The 11,941-nt window shown below is 45.9% G+C and overlaps 1 protein-coding gene across 1 annotated transcript in view; it reads right to left on the bottom strand.

Moving 5' to 3' along the window:
* The window catches only part of Sp2 (Sp2 transcription factor), a 38,639-nt gene extending 28,999 nt beyond the window's left edge, over positions 1-9,640 (bottom strand). The window contains exon 1 of the mRNA XM_004655511.2: positions 9,549-9,640. Coding sequence (XP_004655568.1) covers positions 9,549-9,555 — 7 coding nt within the window. The 5' untranslated portion in view covers positions 9,556-9,640. The remainder of the gene's footprint in view (positions 1-9,548) is intronic.
* Positions 9,641-11,941: the final 2,301 nt, after the last annotated feature.

Raw genomic sequence — 11,941 nt, forward strand, 5'->3', positions numbered from 1 at the left:
TTGGGGAGACCGACAAATGGCTAAGAGAATCGGCGTAGATGGAGGCAGCAAGACAGGCTGTGAGACTCCAAACTGCCCGAGTAACTAAATGTCCAGCAGTCACACTGGACATGACAAATACGAGCCCAGTAACAATAAGGAGGATTTTCATCATGTGAGAACAACTCTGGGCAGAGGGCCACTCATGCCATGGGGCAAAAGGAGAAGGTGAGTGAGTAAAGAATGAGATCTTGTCTCTACTCACTGAGCCAGTGGTCTTCCCTACCCTCAAGGCTGACTAAACCACTGTTTAGTCACAAGCCCATGACCCTTATGTGTATACAATTTCATTAAGAAATTAAAATTTTGAGGGCTGGAGAGATGGCTTAGTGATTAAGTGCTTGTCTGTGAAGCCTAAGGACCCCGGTTCGAGGCTCGATTCCCCAGGACCCACATTAGCCAGATGCACAAGGGGGAGCATGCGTCTGGCGTTCATTTTGCAGTGGCTGGAAGCCCTGGTGCGCCCATTCTCTCTTTCTCTCTCTGTCTGTCACTCTCAAATAAATAAACAACAACAACAAAAAAAAATGTTAAAAAAAAGAAATTAAAATTTGGGGCTGAAGAGATGGCTAAGCAGTTAATAAGCTTGCCTGCAAAGCCTCAGGACCTGGGTTTGATTTCCGAGTACCCTCCAAAATAAACAAACAAAAAAACAAAAAAGCCAAGTGTAAATTAGTAAGACTATTTTAATTTGATCTCCTGGAAAATTAAAAAAAAAAAACTCAAGTTACAGATTTCCAATACACAGTGTTACAGAGTAAACATTCTTATTCTAAAAGAGAGGGGTGGGATGAGCTTGGTGACACATGTCTTTAATCCTAGTATTCCAGAGGCAGAGGCAGGAGGATCACCTTGAGTTCAAGGCCACCCTGAGACTACATAGTGAATTCCAGGTCAGCCTGAGCTAACTCAAGACCCTACCTCAAAAAACAAAAATAAATAAATAAATAAGTAAAAGAAAAGAAATTAAAATTTTCTTCCTGATCACTGATCCATTACCACTGTCCTCTGTAAGCAAAATTCTTGTATGGCTCAACAACCTTTTCACTTTATTAAAATACAAAAGCATACTTATCGCCAGGCGTGGTGGCGTACGCCTTTAATCCCAGCACTTAGGAGGCAGAGGTAGGAGTAACACCATGTGTTCAAGGTCACCCTGAGACTACATACTGAATTCTAGGACAGCCTGAGCTAGAGTGAAACCCTACCTCGAAAAAACAAAAACAAAAAACAAAAGCATACTCTTTTCCCTTTTCAGTACAATATTCAGTAAATGACATGAGACATACACTTCATTATAAAATGAACTTTGTGTTAGATGATTTCTATCAGCTGCCAGCTAACCTAAGTGTTCTGAGCTTGTTTTAGGTTGCTCAGCTGAGCTGTAATATTTGGAAGGTTAGGTGTAATAAATGCTTGTTCCATTTCCAATATTTTCAACTTACTAAAAATTTTCAGGGAGGTAACCTCATCTAAAGCCAAGGAGGACCTTGCTGTACTTGTTACTCCCCAAAAGTCTTTCTTGAACTTGATCCAATTAGGTTGTACCTCTGTACCCATCCCACCAAAACTGCTTTTAGCAAAGACCTCCATGTTGCTAACTAAATCCAATGGCTAATTCTTAGACCTGAGGCCTCGGCTTGTGTATTGCTTTCACAGCATATGACTCTCTCGTCAAACACTCTTTGCTGGGCTTCCAAGACATACTTGCCAAGACGGCCTCTTCCCTCGTAGGCTACTTCTAATTCTCTGCTGGTTCTGCCTCTCCTCCAAAATTCTAAATGGTTCGGCTGCTCCATGGCTCAGCACCTATCTTTTTCTTCCAGCTGCTCAGTCCTAAAATCTTGGGAATTATCCTGACTTCTGTTTTTCTCGTATTTCACTGCAAAACACTTCTGGCTTGGCCTTCAAAATATAGTCCAGGGGCTGAAGAGATGGCTTAGAGGTTAAGGGCCTTACTTTCAAAGCTTGACAGCCTGGGTTCAATTCCCAAGACCCACATAAAGCCAGATGTACAAAGTAGCTCATGCATCTGGACTTCAGTTACAACAGTGTATCCTGCATGTGCATTTCAGAGTACATGGGCACACCCATTTCTTCACCCCCACCACTTGCAAATAAATAATAAATATTTTTTAAAAACATAGTCTAAGGCTGGGGAGATGGTTCAGTGGTTAAGGCACTTGCCTGCAAAGCCTAACGAGCCTGGTTCAATTCCCCAGTACCCACATAAGCCAGATGTGCAAGGTGGCACATGCATCGGGAGGTCTTAAAAAAAAAAAAAGTTTAGGGCTTGGAGAGATGGCTTAGTGGCTAAGGTGCTTGCCAGTGAAACCTAAGGACCCAGGTTCAATTCTCCAGTACCCACAAGAGCCAGATATACCAGAAGCACATTCTTCTGGGGTTTGTTTGCAGTAGCTGGAGGCCCTGGTATGCCCATTTTAAAAAAGAAAAACAAATATAGTTTAAGACAAACATGGTGGCACACACCTTTAATACCAGTACTCAGGAGGCAGAGGTAGGAAAATCACCATAAGTTTGAGGCCATACTTTTACTTGCTGCTCTGTCTGAGCTCACCCACCTCCCCTTACTCCAGATAGAGCATGGCTCAATCTCCTTCACTGGGCCAGGGTTTCTTTCAGGTGTCATCTTCTCAGAGACCTTCCCTGAGCACCCTATGCACACTGCCCCTGCCCAGACACTTTTTCTACCCTCCCACTCTTCTGCTTTTAGTCTTGGCACTTCTCACTTTCTAACAAATACCTGTTAACAACTGTCTCCCACAAAGAATGTAAGCTTCCTAAAGGGCTTCTTCCTTACTAATGTACCTCTAGCAATAGTTGGTGCTTAATGTACATGTTTCACCAACAAATCCTAGAGGAAGGTAGAGGGAAGAAGCAAAGGAAGAAACCTGCCTGTGTGCGTGTGGTGCACTGGGCGAGGATCCACCCCACCAGTCTCCTCACACACGGGCATCATAGTGCTTTTCCAAGCAAGCATGGGAGGGAGAGTAAGGAACCTGAGGACATCTTAATATGGATACCAGGTGACTCCATTCTGAAGTCCTCTCCATCGAAAATGATTGTCATTTGGTCTGGAGAGATGGCTTAGTGGTTAAGGCACTTGCCTGCAAAGCCAAGGGACCCAGGTTCTATTCCCCAGGACTCACATAAAGCCAGATGCACAAGATAGCACATGTGTCTAGAGTCCATTTGCAGTGGCTAGAAGCCCTGGCGCACCTATTCTCTCTCCCTCTGCCTTTCTCTCTCTCTAAATAAATAAAAACAAAAATACATTTTTTAATCTCTAAAACAAAATGACTGTCATTTACTAGCTTACATGTGGTCACAGCCCATTGGACATGGGGCAGCAGAGGATGACGGGAAGGAACTCTACCATGCTGGAAGCAGTCCCAGGAAAGGGTGCAGATCTTTTCTGCCAAAGAATACCGGTACTAAGAATTGCGTCTTAGAAGGCAGAAGAAAAAAGTAAGTCTTGTCAGGCGTGGTGGGGAACGCCATTAATCCCAGCACTCGGGAGGCAGAGGGAGGAGGATTGCCATGAGTTCCAGGCCACCATGAGACTACATAGTTAATTCCAGGTCAGCCTGGGCTAGAGTGAGACCTTACCTTGAAAAACCAAAAGAAACCCCCCCCCCCAAAAAAGGAAAGACTCACCCCTCCCCAAGACTCATTATGCATAAACACTGCTCCAGCTTTGAGGAAAGTGTCTGAGTCACACCCTCCACTTGCCTCTGGCTAGGATCAGCTTCTGGAATGAGCAGTGACTTCATTTCCCCTGAGAAGAGAGGACTGGTTTACCATTTACTTTTTTGAAGCCAGGAAAACATTTTGATCCTTTGTTTTAACTTTCTTTTTCTCTAGACTAATCTGAGATTTCCAGTTGCTAGGGGCAATCAGATGGCTCTACTTGCTGTCTCTTAATCCCTATCCACTGTATCTCAGAAGCTACTTGTGATTTTACCAAATCCCACAAAAGGGGTGACAGCCACAGGAAGTTCTAGAAAGTGTGAGCCAGTGACTACTGCCTCCTTCTGAGCCATTTGATGCAAATAGCCATACCATGTGAGCCCCGCTCAGAGCTCTCTGTTGTGCAGAGACCCTAATGGCTGAGCAGCGCTCATCTCCCTAGAGCACAGCGCCATGAAACCCTCTCTGAGGAGAGACAGAGACAGGGACAGCTCTTCCCAGACATGTGCTGGGAGGGCTACTGTGAGCGCTGACTCTGAGCCTGCTTCTGTGCTGGTTCCTTTTTTTTTTCTTTCCCCAGTGTCCCATGAAGCAGTAGGAAACAACAATATCCAATTCCAGAATCTATCAACTGAAATAAGTCTATCTGTGTCACCTTGGAGAATCTTCTCAAGGACAGTCTCCAGTTCCCTCTTATCCTGACAACATCATTGAGTTAGAAAGGTCCCCAGCCTTACCCTCTTCATTCATCTTTCTACCAGGCTTCAAAAGATTACTAATCGAAATGGGAGACCTCCTCCACCTCGAGGTTCTAAGAGAAAGCTACTTGCCAAAAAGATCTATTGACTATGGGGAAAGCATCTAAAAGAGAGAAAGAAAGGCCGGGTGTGGTGGTGCAAGCCTTTAATCCCAGCACTTGGGAGGCAGTGGAAGGAGGATCACCGAGAGATCAAGGCTACCCTGAGACTACATCGTGAATTCCAGGTCAGCCTGGGCTAAAGACCCTACCTCAAAAATAAATAAATAAATAAATAAATAAATAAATAAATAAATAAATAAAAAAGAGAGAGAGAAACTCCCAACTATCTTTCAGGAACATGAAAGCCTAAGTCCTATCTCTATGAAGAAAGAACTAAAAAGAAAGAGCTTTTGTTCTCCTTCAGTAGGTCTGGAAGTCATAGGAGAAACTGCAGTATTTAAACAAATACAAAGCTGGAGAGATGGCTTGACAGTTAAGGCACTTGCCTGTGAAGCCTAAGGACCCAGGTTCAACTCTCTAGGACCCACATAAGCCAGATGCAGAAGGTGGTGCAGGTGTCTGGAGTTTGTTTGCAGTGGCTGGAAGCCCTGGTGCACCCATTCTCTCTCAGTCTCTCAGATAAGTTTAAAAAAATTTTTTTAATGCAAAGCAAAAACCTATTCTCTAGTGACTACTATTTCTCAGCCTAGAGGAAAAGTTTTCTTTGCCTTTTGTTTCGCTTGAGACAGAGGCTTTCTAGGTAGCCCAGAGTAGCCTGAAACTTACTGTGCAGCCCGGGCTAACCACAAATATACAATTTTCCTACTTCATCATCTCAATTGTTAGTATTACAGGTGTGCACCACCATGCCCAGCTCAAGTTCTTGGTTTAGAGCATGCTGGGAAGTTCAAATAGCTTTTAAACTGACCAAAGGGACCTAGACATACCATCCAATAAACTTTAAAAAATTATTTTTATTTATTTATTTATTTGAGAGTGTCAGAGAGAGAGAGAAACAGGCAGATAGACAAGAGAGAGAATTAGGCATGCCAGGACCTATAGCCAGTGCAAACGAACTCCAGATGTATGTGGCCCCTTGTGTATCTGGCTTACATGGTTCCTGGGGAATCAAGCCTCGAACAGAAGTCCTAAGGCTTCACAGGCAAGTGCTTAACCACTAAACCATCTCTCTAGCCCAATCCAATAAACTTTTAAGAAAATATATGACTTTGTCAAAATAGATTTACTCCAATCTTATAGCCTACAAGGTTTAAGATTACACCATGAACTCTATAAACTCAGAAGTATTCACACCACTATATCCCTACACTTTCTTTTTTTAAGGTAGGGTCTCACTCTAGACCAGGATGACCTGGAATTCACTATGTAGTCTCAGGGTGGCCTTGAACTCACTACAATCCTCCTATCTCTGCCTCCTGAGTTCTGGCTATCACGCCTGGCTAAACTGTCTCCCCCCCACCCCTCGGTTTTGCAAGGTAGAGTCTCATTCTAGTACAGGCTAACCTGGAATTCACTATGTAGTCTCAGGGTGGCCTTGAACTCACACCAATCCTCCTACCTCTGCCTCCCAAGTGCTGGGATTAAAGGCATGTGCCACCACACCTGGCTTATCCCTAAACTTTCTAATACTCCACAAATCCTCCAGAGTAGTGTTTCTCTGCCTTTTTCAGTCTGTGGCCACTATCCATTTAATCCAAAACAATTTTTTAAAATATTTTATTTTTATTTATTTACTTATTTATTTGAAAAAAGAGAGAGAGAGAATGGGCACACTAGGGCCTTCGGCCACTGCAAAGAACTCCAGACACAGGTGCCACCTTGTGCATTTGGCTTATGTGGGTCCTAGGGATTTGAACTTGGGTCCTTTGGCTTTGCAAGCAAGCACCCCAACCGTTAAGCCATCTCTCCAGCCCCCAAATAATTTTTTAGTGTTTGGAAGCAGGGTTTCCAACTTATGTGCATACAGAGAACTACTGAAGCAAAACTGACTCAGGACGAGATACAGTCCCTGTTTCCATCACGGAAATGAGAGAGGGCAAGTTTGGGAAGACTGATGAGCCCAAGCCAGTACTATGGTCTACAGGTTGGCCTCAATAAGCCTAAAAAGGGCTGGAGAGAGGGCTGAGCAGTTAAGGTGCTTTTCCACGAAGGCTAAGGACCCATGTTCAACTCTCCAGGTCCCACATAAGCCAGACACACAAGGGGATGTAAGCATGCAAGGTTGCACATGCGCACAAGGTGGCACATACATCTGGACTTTCTGGAGTTCTACTGCAGGGACTGAAGGCCCTGGCACACCAATTCTCTCTCCTCTCATTTCAAAGAAAAATGACATTAAGGCAAAAGTATATAAACCACTAATACACCGTTCTTAGGCCTTCTTTTATTCTCATTAAATCTGATATAAAGCAGTAAAAAAAAAGAAAAAAGAAAGAAAGATCTTAAAAAACTCATCATTAAGATCCTGGTTGTGCAATACTTGCATAAAGTAAGCTTAGGGATTGCCACATACCTATGGTAAAGCACTTGTCATTGCTTGGTACAAGAGACCATACAACTTCTCCAAAATGCTACTACATACCAGAAATTCAAGATCAAAATATAAAAACTAATCCCCCTCCTACTAGAAAGCCAAACATTTGCTAAAAAACTTTAGGTTTCTTCTCTTCTCTCTTTTTTTCTTTTTTTGATTTTTCCAGGGAGGGTTTCACTCTAGCTCAGGCTGACCTGGAATTAATCTCAGGGTGGCCTCAAACTCACGGTGATCCTCCTACCTCTGCCTCCTGAGTTCTGGCATTAAAGGCATGTGACACCACGCCCAGCTTCTCTCCTTTTTGTAAGGGGCCCCAACTTTTAATCAACTCTGAGAAAAACAGGAGCCAATCTATGTGCTGTGCACAGGAATGCCAACCTCTTCCTCCCAGAGCCAGGTACCCCTGCTGGGCACTTAGTGGAAAATCTAATTATGAACAAACTCAACCTAGGTCTCCTTGACAAAGAATTTTTTTTTTTGGTTTTTAGAGGTAGGGGGTCTCGCTGTAGCCCAGGCTAGCCTGGAACTCACAGCAATCCTCCTACCTCCACTTCCCCAGTGCTGGGACTTAAGGTGTGCACCACCACAACTGGCTAAAGATGTGTGTCTTTAGCAGCCTAGCACTCATATTCATGTCAGGCCAATTTTTTTCTCCACTTGCAGTCATGGCTTTACACTCTGCCTTAAGTCTCTGTACAACCAATAGGAAGAATTAAAATTAGAAAACTGACTAATCACTTCAGCCAATGAGAGTACACTCTTAACCAGCATTAATGCCTACCTGAAGCCCCTGGAAGCCAAGTATGGTGGCACATGCCTGTAACCCCAGAACTCAAGAGGCTGAGGCAGGAGGGTCATGAGTTCAAGGCCTTCCTGGTCAAGACTTAATATCAGACCAGCCAGGGTTTCACAGCAAGACCCTGTCTCACTCCTGCTCCAAAACAAAACAAAACAAAACAAAGTCACAAGAACACTAACATCAGCCCAAAGGATAGGTTGTCTAAGAAATTTACTCTCTTCATTGTCCTCCAGGATAAAACAAGACAAGACACTGCAGCTATATTCATTGCTGCAGACAATGGATTTCTTTGTGTTAGTTATCAAAACTGCTACTGTGCTCTGGGTCCCACATAATCCCTTGGTGGCCTGTTTAGGGCCAATATCCTAAACTTCTTAGCCTTAAGAGTCTTTTACAGAACCCCAACTCAGAATTGAAGTTATAGTTTAGTGATAGAGTGCTTGCCTAGCATTTGTGAGGCCCTAAATTCAATCTCCAGCACTGGGGGGGTAAGGGGGGATCAACTCAACACTTAACCCTGGCTGTAATATCCATGCCTTTTAGGGCACTGCCTCAAAACAGTTTTACTGTGCATCCCAATATACCCTGAAACATCAGTGCCCTTCTCTTTGCAATGGAACTTGAATGAAAGGGTCCTTGGCCCAATCCATGGTTCACAGAAATCACTGGCTTGTTGCTTTATCCAGGGGTTAAAAAAAAAAAAAAAAAAGAATGAGCAAGTAAACCCAGAAGGAAAAACTTTAGGAAAAAAGCTGAATGATCACCTTGGATCATGTTAATTATGAGACAAACATGACTACTGAAATCAACCTAAGGAAAGCAGCAAGGACAGGTTTCTCAATTTTGAACTAAAATTAGAACGCCACTGGGAAGGGAAACCAAGAAGCTGAAAACCATTAAGTCAGCACTGGGAATGGAGGTTGAGTGGAGAAAGACAGCAACTGTTTTATTTCAAGACTGACAGTCCCTGGGCTTTGGGATTTCAGCGGTCTCCCCAACAGAAGTCAGTCAACAGGCTGTCAACAAGTTCTCAAACTTCCCGCAAATTCTAAGAACTTGTAGATAGATGGAGGAAGGTTCAAGGATGCACGTGCGAACACTAAAAGACGATTTTTTTTTTAACTCGGCAGTCCTAAGGCCTTACAGTCATCTGACCAGGAAGTGCCCTCGTGTCCAGACAGACACACCGTCTCCCTATGGCTACACGTCAGTGAGCAGGTTAGAGCGTATGCCCAGCTGTACTCATTTGCTTGGCACCGTCTCAAGCAAACGCCTGGACCCCCTGCCCTCCCGAGGGTCCCGGATCGCCCGTGGACTCCTGGAGACACGAAGCGAGCACGAGAGGTGTCCACCGCCTTCCTGGCAGCCGACCCAGGTGTCCGACCCCGGGGAAGGACTCCAGGCTCGCCCCGGTGTCCGCTCCTCTTGCCAGCCAGACCCCGGAAGCGCCGCCCTCCCGGCCCAGCGGGCTCCGAGGGGGCGGGGAGTCAAACGCCCCCTTCCGGGTGCCTCCGCCCGGCTGGCTTGCCGTGCTCCTCCTCCGGGCGGGAATCCTCCCTCCCCCGCCCCTCCCGTAGCCGGGCCCCGGCGCCAGGCCCAGCCTCACGGGGGAACCCCCGGCCCCAGCTTCCTCTCCCCGAGGCCTCTGCCCGTCTTCCTGACCCTTGAGGTCCGGGAAGACCCCGCCGGCAGAGGCAAGGACCCACCGCTCATTACGACATCTTCCTCCCTGGCCTCCGCCGCCTCCGCCGCCACCGAGAGCCTGACACCGCCCGCCTAGCACCCGCCAATCCCGGAGCCCGCCACCGCCCGAGCGACGGCGGCGCTCACCAATAAGCGTGTGAGACATTGAGGACCGACAGCGTGACTAGCCAATAGCTTAGAAACATCTAGAGTGACGTAGGCCTAGCCAATAAGAATGCAATATGTTACTGATGGACGGTAGCAGACACCAACCGGAAGCCTATTCAGGAATGAATGACATAGTCACTAGCCAACTGGGGGGAAGCAAGGTCCCGCCCACCAGGAGGTTGATGGACAGCAACAGGAAGCTGGGGGGGTGGGACTTAGCCGAGGGAGTGTTCCTTTATTGGTCCCGGTTGACCTTCCACCCACCTCTAACCCAGAAGATGAGTGATAGATCGGTCCTAAAGCCAATCAGAAGTCCTTAGGGTGAGGCGGAGAAATGACCTATGAAAGGAATACAGTTCGCTTCTTCCTTACAGTCTGGGCCAGGTGGGTCATTCCCGTCCTCGGGCTGTCCTGCTGCAGTCCACTGCCGCGCTGTCCCGTACCTGGTGAGTGGACAGCCACTAACCTGTTCCTCAGTCCCCCCCCCCTCCGTCATCGGGGGAACCCTGGAGCTCAGCACCTTAGCGGGAGTTTAGGGTTACCTGATAGTTCCAAAAGGAATTTTCATTGTAATCAGTTCAAGGCCCTCTTAATCCTCACCAGTTTATTGCAGAGACACCCCCACATCCCCAATCCACACGGCCCCAAACGGGCGTATGGGCATCTGAGATTTTTCCAAAAGCAGACCCCCGGGACTGCCTCCCCTAACCAAATTTTTACGGGGCGTGGTGCCTAGAACCTGTAAAATGGCGCGCTCCTGGAGTCTTGAGACACCCCCCTCCCCCGCTTGACCTCTACCACATTTCCTCCTGAACCACCCAGGTAGGTTTTCTTTCTCTTCCAATCTTCTGGACGCCCAGCCTGGGCAGGCGGCCTGGCATTCGTATGAGGGAATCCATGCACGCTGACTTCACACCAGCCTGGGCACTGAACTCCTTCCTGAGCCCCTCATCACTGAAGCCAGGATGCTCACACCTACACCTCAGAGCAGTAGTATGCTTGCTTTTCCTTCCTTAATATCTAAAACCACAGTGAAAAAATGCATTTTGCATCCTAACTTGGTATGCTCAAACTGAATGCAAATATTAGCAAAGTGTCCAAAACCTGCATGTCCAATACACTGATCGTATAGATATAGATGCCACATATACACCCTTGCTGGGAGCTATCTTTACTTTTTTAAAATATATTTTATTTATTTATTTATTTGAAAAAGAGGAAGAGAGAGAATGGGCCGCTAGGGCCTTCCAGCCACTGCAAACGAACTCCAGATGCATGCCCCCCTTGTGCATCTGGCTTAGATGGCTCCTAGAGAGTCAAACCAGGATCCTTTGGCTTTGCAGGCACACGTCTTAACTGCTAAGTCATCTCTCCAGTTTCTATTTTTACTTTTTTTTTTTTTTTTTTTTGAGGTAGGGTCTCACTCTAGTCCATGCTGACCTGGAATTCACTGGAATTCAGGGTGACCTCCAACTCACCATGATCCTCCTACCTCTGCCTCCGGGTGCTGAGATTTTTTTTACTTTTTTTTTTTTTTTAATGAGAGAAAGAATTAGCATACCAGGATCTCCAGCCACTGCAATTGAACTCCAGATCCATGCACCACCTTGTGCACATGTGTGACCTTGCATCATCTTGTGTGTTTGGTTTACTTGGGACCTGGAGAGTTGGGCTTCTGAAGTGCTGGGATTAAAGTTACGCACCACCATGCCTGACTCATACTTTTTTGTTTTGTTTTGTTTGAAAGTAGGGACTCACTCTAGTCAGACTGACCTAGAACTCACTGTGTAGTCTCAGGCTGGCTTGAAACCCACAGTGATCCTCCTACCTCTGCCTTCCCAGTTCTGGGATTAAAGACGTTTGCCACATGTGGGTATTGTGGAATTAAACCTGGGTCCTCAGGCTTCACAGGCAAGCACCTTAACTGTTAAGCCCATCTTTCCAACTCTTTTATTTTTTAATATATATTTTATGTTGTTGTTGTTGTTTGTTTGTTTTTTAATTTTTATTAACATTTTCCATGATTATAAAAAAAATCCCATGGTAATTCCCTCCCTCCCCCCACCACACATTCCCCTAGAAATTCCATTCTCCATTATATTACCTCCCCAACTCAATCATTGTACTTACTGTTGTTTGTTTTTTGAGGTAAAGTTTCATTCTAGCCCAGGCTGACCTGGAATTCACTATGTAGGCCCAGGGTGGCCTTGAACTCACAGTGATCTTCCTACCTCTGCCTCCCAGATGT

This window comes from Jaculus jaculus, chromosome 9, assembly GCF_020740685.1.
Source record: "Jaculus jaculus isolate mJacJac1 chromosome 9, mJacJac1.mat.Y.cur, whole genome shotgun sequence".
Lineage (NCBI taxonomy): Eukaryota > Metazoa > Chordata > Mammalia > Rodentia > Dipodidae > Jaculus > Jaculus jaculus.